The sequence below is a fragment of the Apodemus sylvaticus genome, chromosome 9 (assembly GCF_947179515.1).
Source record: "Apodemus sylvaticus chromosome 9, mApoSyl1.1, whole genome shotgun sequence".
In the NCBI taxonomy this organism is placed as follows: Eukaryota; Metazoa; Chordata; class Mammalia; order Rodentia; family Muridae; genus Apodemus; species Apodemus sylvaticus.
The window spans coordinates 67,398,358-67,411,507 of NC_067480.1; the positions used below are offsets into that span (position 1 = coordinate 67,398,358).

The window sequence follows — 13,150 nt, forward strand, 5'->3', positions numbered from 1 at the left end:
GCTGGACAAGGCAACTTGGCAGGAGGAAAAGGGTCCCAAGACAGGGAAAAGAGTCAGAGACACTGCCATTCCCATTGTGAGGAGTCCAGCAAGAATACGAAGCCTTATAGCCACAGCATGTGTGCAGCGGGACTGTGCAAGCTTCTTGTTTTCCACTTCAATCTCTTTGAGCCCTGCTTAGTTGATTCTGTGAGCCATAATTCTGGTGTCCTTGATCCTTCTGATTCCTACAATCCCTGATCCCCTTCTTCCAAAAGGGTTCTGCAAGCAAGGTTTTTAAAAGAAGAGGTTTTGAAATAGCATTACCACTATTTTGATCCTGCAATTCCTAGTGGAAAATATCATTTATATTCTAGTAGTATACCATGTGTGTGTGTGTGTGTGTGTGTGTGTATGTATATATATGTGTGTGTGTATATATATATACATATATATGAATATATATGTATATATATTTGTTCCAAACACAATTTATTTACTAAATTTAATATATGATAAGTTGAAATGGCTGACTCTTCTGTACTTTTGTATGCTATACTCTTACTATTTAAATACTTTCTGATAATTTATTTTTAAAAAGATGCTATAACTGTTCAACTGTCCCTAAAAAAAATCTAATATTCTATTTCTGCATGACAATTTTTTACACATTTTCATTGTCCCCCAAAATTAAACCCTTAGGTCTAATCAAACATTTAGGCATAATATAAATCATTTCAGATAACTATGATATTTTTACATTGATATTCCTCAATTATAATAGCATATGTATTTTTAATCCTTTAATGTTTATTTTAAGGGTACACTGTAGAAAATGAAATGTTTGATTTGGAAATATTTCCAATAATACAAGATCTAGATCAATGTTTATCTTCTGCTTTTTTAAACCTCATTAGGGTGTTCCTGGAGAGCCTGGAGCAGTTGGTCCATTAGGACCTCGGGTAGGTATTTTCTTTTGTGTAATTCATTTTGTTACCCACTGGCTACAGAATAAAATGAAAACTTTTATTTTAAGGGGTGCTCGATTTTAATTATTAAGTTAGTCTACTATTTGAAAAATACCTTATCTTGTGAACATAGAGTATCTTTAATTCCAGTTAATTTCTTAGTACTAAATTAGGTAGCCTGAGCTGTTAGAATAGCTCTACTACCAAAATTTCACGAGTAGAAAACATTTTGTAGAAACATTTTAACTTATTTTAGATTAACATTGAGATGATTTCACATCCTGGTGTCATACTAGGGAGAAAGAGGGAATCCTGGAGAAAGAGGAGAGCCAGGGATAACTGGACTGCCTGGGGAGAAAGGCATGGCTGGAGGGCATGGCCCTGATGGTCCAAAGGTGAGTATAGTCCTGACCTGGGCTTTTGAAGGTTCTAGAACTTACCAGATGCTCTGGACTCATCTTATCTTGACTTTTCAGTATAACCTGATTAAATTATTTATTTTTGTTTGTTTATTTGTTTTTATTGGATGTTTTCTTTATTTATATTTCAAATGATAATCCTCTTTCCCAGTTTACTCCCTCCAGGAAATCCCCTATTCCATCCTCCTTCCCCCTGCTTCTATGAGAGTGCTCCTCTACCCATCCCACTCCTGCCTCCCTGCGCTCTATTCCCCTACACTGGAGCATGTATCAAGCCCTCATAGGACCAAGGACCTCTCTTCCCATTGATGTCTGACAAGGCAATCCTCTGCTACATATGCATTTGGAGCCACGTGTACTACTTGGTTGGTGGCTTAGTCCCTGGGAGATCTGGGGATCTGGTTGGTTGATATTGTTATTCTTCATATGGGCTTGCAAACCTCTTCAGCTCCTTCAGTCCTTCCTCTAACTCCTCCATTGGGGACCCTGTGGTCAGTCCAATGGTTGACAGTGAGCATCCACCTCTGTATTTGTAAGGATCTGGCAGGGCCTCTCAGGAGACAGCTATATCAGGCTCCTTTCATCAAGTATTTCTTGGCATCCACAATAGTGTCAGGATTTGATGACTGTATATGGGATGAATCCCCAGGTGGAACAGTCTCTGGATGGCCTTATTTCAGTCTCTGCTCTACACTTTATCTCCATATTTGCTCCTGTTAGTATTTTGTTCCCCTTTTCAGAAGAACCAAAGCAACCACACTTTGGTCTCCATTCTTCTTGAGTTTCAGGTGGTCTGTCAATTTTATCTTAAGTATTTGGAGCTTTTGGGCTAATATCCACTTATCAGTGAGTACATACCATGTATGTTCTTTTGTGATTGGGTTACCTCACTCAAGATGATATTTTACTAGTTTCATCCATTTGCCTAAGAATTTTAGGAATTCATCATTTTTAATAGCTGAGTAGTACTCCATTGTGTAAATATACCACATTTTCTATATCCATTCCTCTGTTGAAGGAATCTGAATTCTTTACAGTTTCTGGCTATTATAAACAAGGCTGCTATGAACATAGTGGAGCAGGTGTCTTTGTTCTACGTTGGAGCAACTTTTCATTATATTACCAGGAACTGAGTCCTTAGATAGTACTATGTCCAATTTTCTGAGGAACTACCAGACTGATTTCCAGAGTTGACATACCAGCTTGTAATTCTACTGCTCCAGAAAATCAAATAACTCTATTAAAAATGGGGCACAGCGCTAAACAAACAATTCTTAACTGAAGAATATCAAATGGCCAAGAAGCATGTACAGAAATGTTCAACATTCTTAGTCATCAGGAAAAAATAACCCTGATACTTCATACCAGTCAAAATGGCTAAGATTAAAAACTCGGGTGACAGCAGATGCTGGTGAGGATGTGGAGAAAGAGGAACACTCATCCATTGTTGGTGGTATTTCAAGCTGGTACAACCACTCTGGAAATCAGTTTGATGGCTCCTCAGAAAATTGGACATAGAAGTACCTGAGGACCCAGCTATACCACTCCTGGGCATATACCCAGAAAATGCTCCAGCATTTAATAAGGACACATGCTCCACTATGTTCATAGCAACCTTATTTATAATAGACAGAAACTAGAAAGAACCCAGATGTTTTTCAACAGAGTAATTGATACAGAAAATTATTTCTTAAAAAACAAAAACTTTAATGGGTGCATGTTGGGCTTTTTCTGGCAACTATAGAGTGACCGTTCTGTTGTGAGAATGATGAACCCAGGCACATGACTATTGTTCACATACACTCCCCTCCTCCCACAATCTGATACTTGTACATTTTGCTGGTAACCACTATGAATGAACAGAGCAGGGAATAGAAAACCACACTTTATTAGCAGACACAACAAATTGTGTGTTCCGTGTTCTTTGCCTTGGCTCCAGAATTATAGTTACTGACTGTCTGAAAATAGAGAACATGCCTATGTACTTGAATATGCCATTTTAGGATTGATAGATGACAGTATAATCAGATGTCATCTGAGGAACTTAAGTGAAATTTTGCATGATTATTTGACTAAGATGCCTTTAACTTTATCAAGGTTCCACAGTGATTGAGCAAAAACAATCTCAAGTTGATTGCACAATTAACTTGAAACCAGCTTAATCTCACAATTTTTTCCAAGAAAATAATGAAATGCCTCATTCTTTCTAAATACAGTATTAATATGTCTGTCCTAGCCAACAAAAAGAAAAGCAAGGACAATTCAAGCAATTATACTTCAAAAGATATTCATTTTCTTTTTATTTGAATTAGTATTTAATTTTCTATAAAGAAATAATGGGTATGCATCATGAAACTCATATGAGGACCATTCGAGGAGGCAAGGGATGTTGACTTCTGTATGGCGTATGTGACATAAAAGTGGAAAAGAAGCCATTGGAGGTGGTATAGTGTGAGAGGTGCCAATAGGGCTTCAGGGGCATGAGGAGGAAGATCAAAAACAAAATTATGTTCAAATTTACACAGTAAATCCTAATAATTTATATGCTAATTGCAAATAAAGTTAAAAGTATATTAAGGAACAGGTAAGTTAGGGAAAAAACCAACATAATAGAGAGGTGCAGGTGAACAAAAGAAAAAAGTTAGAAACATAAACTAAAATCAAAATGCAAAATGCTTTCAAGGAATCTCACTCAGACACAATTTCCCTATTACAAAATCTGAGCATTAGCTTCAGAGTGTCTGGCTTTATGTGGAGGTCCTTGATCCATTTGGAGTTGAGCTTAGTACAAGGAGACACGGATGGATCAATTCGCATTCTTCTGCATGCTGACCTCCAGTTGAACCAGCACCATTTATTGAAAAGGCTATCTTTTTTCCACTGGATGTTTTCAGCTCTTTTGTTGAGTATCAAGTGGCCATAGGTGTGTGGGTTCATTTCTGGATCTTCAATCCTTTTCCATTGATCCGTCTGTCTGTCACTGTACCAATACCACACAGTTTTTAACACTATTGCTCTGCAGTATTGCTTGAGGTCAGGGATACTGATTCCCCCAGAATTTCTTTTGTTGTTGAGAATAGTTTTGGCTGTCCTGGGTTTTTTGTTATTCCAGATGAATTTGAGAATTGCTCTTTCTAACTCTATGAAGAACTAAGTGGGGATTTTGATGGGTATTGCATGAATCTGTTCTGGAAAGACTCAGTGTAGCAGTATAAGGCAAAACCAGAACAGGGATGTGGGAAGGGGTGGGTGGGAGAACAGGGGGAGGGAAGAGGGCTTATGGGACTTTCGGGGAGTGGGAGGCCAGAAAAGGGGAAATCATTTGAAATGTAAATAAAAATATAGTGAATGAAAAAAATCTGAGTATTTATCTAAATTCCATCTAATTGTTAACATTCGATTTTAGAGTGACTCAAACAGCAGTGTCATGGGCTTTAATATTAGCATATTAATTTTATCTCATCATTTATTTTAGGGCAACCCAGGTCCAACTGGAACCATTGGAGACACAGGACCACCAGGTCTTCAGGGCATGCCAGGAGAAAGAGGAATTGCAGGAACACCTGGCCCTAAGGGTGACAGAGTGAGTCCTGTCTTTTATTAATTAAGTTTTCCAATGCATGTCTTTAGACTATGATAATGATTTCCTTAGCAGCTTATTTCTCCCAGCCTGAATTATAAGTAATTTCTTTCTTATAATCTTCTTTATTGGCTGAGAATATGCATAGTCAGAAGCTCTTGTAGTCTATAGTGGGTAAAGCTACAAAGGGGATAAGTAAAACCTTGTCCTCATGAAACTGCATCTTGAGTACCAAAAGCACAAGTAAATGAACAACTGGTGCTTTGTTATTTTGTGTCTTTCCAGGGTGGCATAGGAGAGAAAGGTGCTGAAGGAACGGCAGGAAATGACGGGGCAAGGGTAAGAGAAAGGGAAAGGGCATTTTCCCCCATGGCCTACAAACCTACGTTTCTGCTCATTACCCTACAAGCTTGCTATAAGTTTAACAAAAGTTATTCATGTTGTCTTAGAGTCAAGACTACAAGAATGATGCAATTTGAGACTGGATGTAGATTGACAGTGGTTGATTATTTTACTTACCCTACCTTAGATCCATAGAAAAATGTTAAGTCCTTCCTGAAAGAATGAAAGGAAACACACAGAGCTCTCCCTGTATCTATGTCACTTAGGGAAATATGTATGATAGATCAGGGCAAGTACAATGATTGTTCTATTTTTAGTAAGTGCAATACATTGTTTTAGGAGTAATTTTCTATAAGGAAAAAAAAATAACAACATGTCTTCTTTGTTTTAAGAACACCTCCTCTGTACTAATAGGGAACTTATATTTTCTATCCATATAAGCAACAAAGTGATTTTACACAGTTCTAGAAAAATTATTCGAAAAATATGTTTTCTATTATATATTTAAAGAAAACCTTTCCTTTTTCAAGTGTATACATATATACATATATAGCTTTAATGACAAAATAATATTGAGATACCTATGAAGGGGAAACATAAAACTGACAGAAAACTTGTTCATAAAGCAGTATAGGGGAATACCAGAACAGGGAAGTGGGAAGGGGTGGATGGGGGAATAAGGGGAGGGAAGAGGGCTTATGGGACTTTCGGGAAGTGGGGAGCCAGAAAAGGGGAAATCATTTGAAATGTAAATAAAAATATATTGAATAAATAAATAAATAAAACAATTAATAAAAAAGAACTTCTACAATCCATTTAAATGCTGTGGAGCTCCGGTCCTGCTACAGGTGGTGGCAGAGCTGTCTTCCCTGTGTAGGGAACAGCACCACCAGCAATGGATCTTGACTGCGGACGGCTGTCTCATGAACACTGAAGACATGTTTAGTGTAATTGTATTTCACATAAAAGAATTACACTGTGTGATCATATTAAAATTTAAAAGTATTACAAAAGAAAATCCAATTTTCAATCTATCCCCAACATTCAAAATAGATACTAACAAAATTAAATGGGTTATAAAAGCAAGGACATATTAACAAATGCTGCTAATTTTGAAATAATATGAAGACAGTTTCATATACTGATTAGAGTTAGGTGAAAGAGGTCAAAATGTTCTGTAGAGAAAAATCTCATTGCTAGAATATGGATAAAAGAAATTAGTCCTGAAAGTGTAGGGTGATGTCATCTATGGTAGATAATGATTTGCAAAAGCAATCATGCTACAGAAAATAGCTGGTTTGTTTGTTTAATTAAACATGAACATTTCTGTAAATGCTTTTCCTCAGCATACTTATTTTCTGTTAATTGACAGGGTCTTCCAGGTCCCTTGGGACCTCCAGGTCCTGCAGGTCCTACTGGAGAAAAGGTAAGTTGGACAATATCAATTTGCACACCAAAATAACAAGGCTTAAATTGTCGCTGTTTCTCAAGACTGTGGTTGAGGTAGACCATCTCAGAGTTTCCCCCACACTGTCTACCTTCACATGTGACTAGTAGTCTCCAATTGTATTGTGGATCAGGTACTTAGCACCTAAAATCTACTTTGTAGGGCGAACCTGGTCCTAGAGGCTTAGTTGGCCCTCCTGGCTCCCGTGGCAATCCTGTAAGTGAAAACCTTTCCTTGTTTTTTACTGTGAGGTATAACACTAAAAAGATTTATTCCCTATCTATCTATCTATCTATCTATCTATCTATCTATCTATCATCTACCATTTATTTATATGTCATCTATGTTTATCTATCTTCTATTATCTAACAGTCATTAATCACTGCCTGTTTAACCTCTAATGTAATTTTCACACTTATTGTGGTTATTTATATAACTCTCTGGTTTTCAAATTATTAAACTTAAAAAATTATCAGCCTTGAAATCTATCAAATCAAGACAAGTAACTTGTTTTCTAAGTAAGAAAGAAGTTTCTTTGACCTCCAACTTATTTCACTTAATGTTCTTCCTCAAGCAGTGATTTCCACATTTATTTATATAAAATGTTTATTATATGTGTGAAAGCTTCAATAGTATCTCTCTCCTTTTAGGGTTCTCGTGGTGAAAATGGTCCAACTGGAGCTGTTGGTTTTGCTGGGCCCCAGGTGCAATTTTCAAGTATTTCTAACTTACAAATTAATCCTTTGTAGTAGAGTAATAAGTTTAAGTATTATTCAAATTTGTTTTGTTTTATATTAACATTTTCAAAGTTTAAAATATTTTTGTATTATTCAACGTATTTTAATAGGTAGAATAAAAGTTGATGCTTATAATATTTTAATGTATGTGGTTATTTTCTATGATGAAAATTGTTGACACAGTTTGAGAATATTTTAGAGAAGTTATTGCATGTTTTCATACCTTGCATATGCTAATTCCATAGCAAACTTCCATAAGACTAAATATCATGTTAATAGTAATTACTATGAAATAATTTGTTTATAAATCTTAAATATGTCTTCTCATTTAAACACTTGCATTTAGGGTCCAGATGGACAGCCTGGTGTCAAGGGTGAGCCTGGAGAGCCAGGGCAGAAGGGAGATGCTGGGTCTCCTGGACCCCAAGGGCTAGCAGGATCACCTGGCCCTCATGTGAGTTATAAAAAATTAAAAAAGACATTTTGATTCCAGAACACGGTATTTATGGTGCACCACTCATGCATTTGGCTTACACGTGTGGTCTTTTGTTCTTCCATTTAGGGTCCACATGGTGTTCCTGGACTTAAAGGCGGTCGAGGAACACAGGGTCCACCTGTGAGTCTCTTTATTATTCTGGGAATTGTGAGCAGCCAGTTGCAAATATCTAATTTGCTCCAGCTATATAAATGCTAACTGTCATCCAATGATGTAATAAAATGTTATTATATGTATCAACTGTATTATAGAGTAAAGTGTGCTTAGATTAAAGTGGAGATCTGAGGGGAAAAGATCTGGGAAAAAATCAGTTTTGTTAATCTTGAAAACACAAATGCTTTCTTTATATGGAGCATAAATATTATATATTGAAGTAAAAATACTTTATGTAGTTGATTATACAAAATACCTGTGTGCTTTTAGCTCTACTTTTATATGTTTAAAATAAATAAAAGCCATAACAGAAAAGTAATGCACTTCTACCAGCTAATCCAGATTCTCTAGAATATTTGCGGCATGAGAATTAAAAAACATCTTCATGGTCTAAATAAGGAATGGAATCTACAGACCCACAGCCTCCCATGTGAAATGTAGGCTTCTGGAAAGTAGAGAACTAACTAATATATCTGTTTTTCCCAGGGTGCTACAGGATTTCCTGGTTCTGCTGGCAGAGTTGGGCCTCCAGGTCCTGCTGTAAGTCAACTTAGGTTTACACCATTGCATATACTTGCATGTTCACCCACACATATGTGATATTTTAATTATTATTTGATTTAGACTTTCATATTTTTTCTCTTTGTTAAGTCTTCTGGCAATCATAGCGTAGTTTAATCAACACCAATTCAATATTGCAAAGCAATTAACTTGGAGCAGATTATTTGCAAGTTCTTTCTAATCCAATATCTGGCTGCTCTTCCATTTGAGTACTAAATATTTTTTGGTATGTGCTGATAATAAATATCATTTAGAGAGCATCTCTAGATTCTCTGAAACTTTCTTTTTAGAAGCAGGGAGCATAAGTATTATGTGTATATCTGTGTCTACATGGGTTTATGTACCATGTGCATGCATGTGAAGACCATAAACATTAAATTCTCTGGGACTAGAGTTAAAAGCAGTTGTGACTATAACATAGGAGCTAGGTATAAATTTCATGTCATCTGCAAGAGTCATAAGAGCTTGTAATAGCTTCACCATCAGCCCCTGAATGTTTCTATAGTAAATCCTGTCATAAGACTAGTTTAAACCAGTTCAAATGAAATAAATATCATTATACTCTAAAGTTAGAACAGAGCCCTAAATAGGGTTGAAAATTAATTTCAGAATTCTTTTAATAATTAGTAATCAAAGTGGTTATCTGAAAAATGTAATTTAGGCCTTTCTCAGGGTATTAATGTTCAGCTATGTTTTGTTCCTTTTGCTTTACTTAAGTATCCTCAATGACCATTTATCTAAGAAGATAAGAAACAGTCCTGTAAGGTATTGCTCTCTGCCTGAGGGCAAGCCTTCTCAGCCCATTCTTCTTGAATTCCACTTTTCTTTCCTTATTTCTTCTTTCTGTATAATACCAGGGAGCTCCAGGACCTGCAGGGCCCATAGGAGAGCCTGGGAAGGAAGGACCTCCTGGTCTTCGTGGGGACCCTGGCTCTCATGGGCGAGTAGGTGATAGAGGACCAGCTGGCCCACCTGGTAGCCCAGGTGACAAAGGGGACCCAGGAGAAGATGGACAACCTGTAAGTTTGGCATCTGTTTCACCTCAACTGAAACATTTATAAGAAGAAACTTGTAATAATGCCTGTTATAAAACTTATGAAATTATTATTATGGAGATATTCCTAAATGTTTTCATTTCACTAAGTTTCAATTTTTAATTCTCTGGTATAAAAGTGTATGTATAGAAGTACAAAATGGTAAAGAACTTGGTTTTCTAAAGCTAAACCTTCTTTGTTGAATGTTTTTCTATGTGAAGACTAAATATTAACATTGTTTAGAAGTATAATCCTTTAAATTTTCTTTTTGTTCTTTTAAAAGGAAATAATTGAGTTTTTGGAATAGCTCTATCTTTTTATTTTTATTAGCTAGCAAGTTCCTCTTCAAGTGTTTAATAATGTCAGAGGCTATGTTAAAACTCAAAGTGTTCACATTCATGCTTGGATGAAATGAGAAGTTTTGTGTTGCTGTTTTTGTTTTTTCTCATAACTCTCCAAATTCTATAAAGCCTGAGTTAACTATATAATTTCCTTAGATATGGATTCATCCTTTATGGTAGTAACTATAGTCTATCACCATTAGGGTCCAGATGGTCCTCCTGGTCCTGCTGGTACAACTGGGCAAAGAGGAATTGTTGGAATGCCTGGACAGCGTGGGGAGCGGGGAATGCCTGGCCTTCCTGGCCCAGCGGTACGTAGCTATGTTGTTCAGTGTTCATCTGATATTTTTTTTTCAGAAAGAATTGGTTTGTTTTGCTTAATAAGTTGGTTCAAACAATCTTAAGCTGACATTAGTTTTTAGCTTTTAAAAACCTTTTGGTCTTAAATGTTAAGTGCTTAACAAACTTGACAAACATTCTGCTCAACTTGGGTCAAGAGATATAGATAATAAATGTTTGGATTTTTGGTGACTCAGTAATTCTTCAAAGATAAAACTGATGCCTGGTATTTCTTCAAAGATAAAACTTATGCCTGGTGCTAGAGAAGTAAGATTACTTCCTGATGGATTGGTGCTATCTTTTAAAATAAACATCCTTAACGAAACAGCCATACTGCACAGTAAACAACCAAAGAGGAGACATAGCTGAACTAAAGTCACATCAGAAGTGATTGTGGTTGAACTATAATCCCTTGTTTCTTTTGAGTGCTTGGGGGGTCTTATATTATTTGGAGTACTGAGGAAAGTTTCACTCTTTAAAAACTCTAAAGCAACTAGATTTTACCAGTGGGGACATGGTGTTTTTATGTGGAATGTGGACTCCCAGTATGGGAATCCAACAGACCATAGAAATATGATGTGAACAAATTTGAAGTTAAAGTTTGTCTTTGTGATATCAGAATTGAGCCACGAATCGGAAAGTAAAGTTTTCAATGATGAGTCTAAAGTACTGAACACATTTTTTAAAAAAAATGAGCAGAAAAAGAGGGAGTGATAAAGGTATATATAATTTTGAAGTGATACAGGAAACAGAAGCAGAGTCAGAATTGACTACAAATGTTTTAAACACAAAATGCATTCCTAAACAGGAGATGCAGGATGATTTTGGTCTCTTGGATATGTCATGAGCAATGTGATAAGAAGTAGGCATGCCTTTAAGCATTCGTGGATGTTATAGGATACTGGACAGTTATTTATATTGGAGGAGAGATTGAAGTACTTCTGAATAAATGGAACTTATGGAAACTGGTATTTCTACATTTCTTCTGCAGTGATTTACCTACTTGTGTTTTAATTTCAGGGTACACCAGGAAAAGTAGGACCAACTGGTGCGACAGGAGATAAAGGTCCCCCTGGACCTGTAGGACCTCCAGGTTCCAATGGTCCTGTAGGGGAACCTGGACCAGAAGTGAGTGCTATGGTCCTTAGCAAAAATACATTCATTTTAGTTATGTATGAGTGGTATAGTTCTTTCATTATCAAATTGATGGAGATGTTTAGAAATGGATTGCACACATGAGCTTAAGAAATATGTCTATCATGCTGTCTGATGTGCTGTGTTTCCCTAGAGATTTGGCTAAGTGATAGAGAAGCAGAATTAGTGCCTTTCTACTGAATTTTAGAAAAGCTGAAGTGAGCATTTTAGTTAAATTAGCTTTTGGAAATTGTTTTGAAGGTGGAAGGATACAGCCATTCATCTTCCTCCTTGTTATTATTTTATAATGAAATGGGATATTTATCAAAATTGCCAAGTTTTATGGAGATAGGATTAATGAAACTATTACAGCTTATGAATAAGGGAAAGGAAGTAGAGGATGCTTTTCTTATCATTCTTAAGTAACATTATGGTTGTCATATCCCTTTAGTCTCTTTTTCAAGGAAATAAGGCTGTAACTGGCAATTTGAGAAGCCAAAGAATAGAATACCCTCTGTTCAACAGCTTAATGAGCGAATTACCTAAGGATCACATTTTCCTGAAAGAATTAATCAATGATTTTAAAGATTATGTGTAATTATCTTGATCTTATATAACATGAACGTAGTCATATAGTTTCAAAACCTTAAAAATATTATTTGGATATAGAAAGTGAGAATTCAGGCAAAATGCAAAATAGGGACACTGTAATTGTCATCTATTTCCATGCATCTGAGGATTTTTTTCCTTAATGAGAACTAGACTTGAACAATAGGAATAAATAAGAATATGGTAACTTTTCAATCAGTTGACAATAAAAAGAGTTAGGAGCCATTTCTCTTCTGCCAAGTTTCTGGTCAGTTTCTGGTCAACTGTCTGAGAGTTTAAAAGCCTCCTCAGGAAGCTGTGTCTTACACTATTCCTTTTTAGGGTCCGGCTGGTAATGATGGTACCCCAGGACGGGACGGTGCTGTTGGAGAACGGGTACGTTTAATACTGATTAGAATATTAGAACCACATAAGCATGAAATCATTGTGATTCTAGTGTAATAATAACTTTAATAAAAATACTCTCTATCCCTATAACCACAGTGCAACTCCTATTTTCTGATGGCAAACATTTTAGCAAGGTCATAACCTTGGATAATCTTGTAAATGAAATAATATATGAATGCATGATAAAGGATAATACATGTTTTCAAAAGCAAGATACAAAATTGCTTTCATATTTGGTGTAAGGTGAGGCCTTGGACAAAGATGTGAATGGATGTTCTAAATTTCTGTATCACTCACACAGTGACATCTACATTGTTCTACTTATTCTCTGAAGAAAGTAACTTACAAGGATATAAGCAATGATGCATTCTAAACTGTAGATGTGATGTGTATTTTTAAATTAACCTCGTGTTGAGCTGATAATTTTCCAAGGTATGACAGCATCTGAGTCTCCTTTGGTGGTTACACAACTGTTAGTAAGGAAACAACAGATCTGGCCCCTAACAGCAAACCAGCTGTGTGATGCTGAATGTTCTGAATCTGTTTCCAAATACTTAAATATGCTTAGTGCAAGTATTTATAGGCTTAAAATTTTTCTTCAGGGTAAGCACACAAGAATGCTAT

General features: G+C 36.1%; 1 protein-coding gene across 1 annotated transcript in view; it reads left to right on the plus strand.

Moving 5' to 3' along the window:
• Col5a2 (collagen type V alpha 2 chain) overlaps window positions 1–13,150 on the plus strand; it is a 137,458-nt gene that overhangs the window by 112,629 nt on the left and 11,679 nt on the right. The window contains exons 32-45 of the mRNA XM_052192725.1: window positions 897–941; window positions 1,244–1,342; window positions 4,842–4,949; window positions 5,232–5,285; window positions 6,661–6,714; window positions 6,898–6,951; window positions 7,386–7,439; window positions 7,819–7,926; window positions 8,035–8,088; window positions 8,608–8,661; window positions 9,540–9,701; window positions 10,261–10,368; window positions 11,417–11,524; window positions 12,461–12,514. Of these exons, the coding sequence (XP_052048685.1) occupies window positions 897–941; window positions 1,244–1,342; window positions 4,842–4,949; window positions 5,232–5,285; window positions 6,661–6,714; window positions 6,898–6,951; window positions 7,386–7,439; window positions 7,819–7,926; window positions 8,035–8,088; window positions 8,608–8,661; window positions 9,540–9,701; window positions 10,261–10,368; window positions 11,417–11,524; window positions 12,461–12,514 (1,116 nt within the window). The remainder of the gene's footprint in view (window positions 1–896; window positions 942–1,243; window positions 1,343–4,841; window positions 4,950–5,231; window positions 5,286–6,660; window positions 6,715–6,897; window positions 6,952–7,385; window positions 7,440–7,818; window positions 7,927–8,034; window positions 8,089–8,607; window positions 8,662–9,539; window positions 9,702–10,260; window positions 10,369–11,416; window positions 11,525–12,460; window positions 12,515–13,150) is intronic.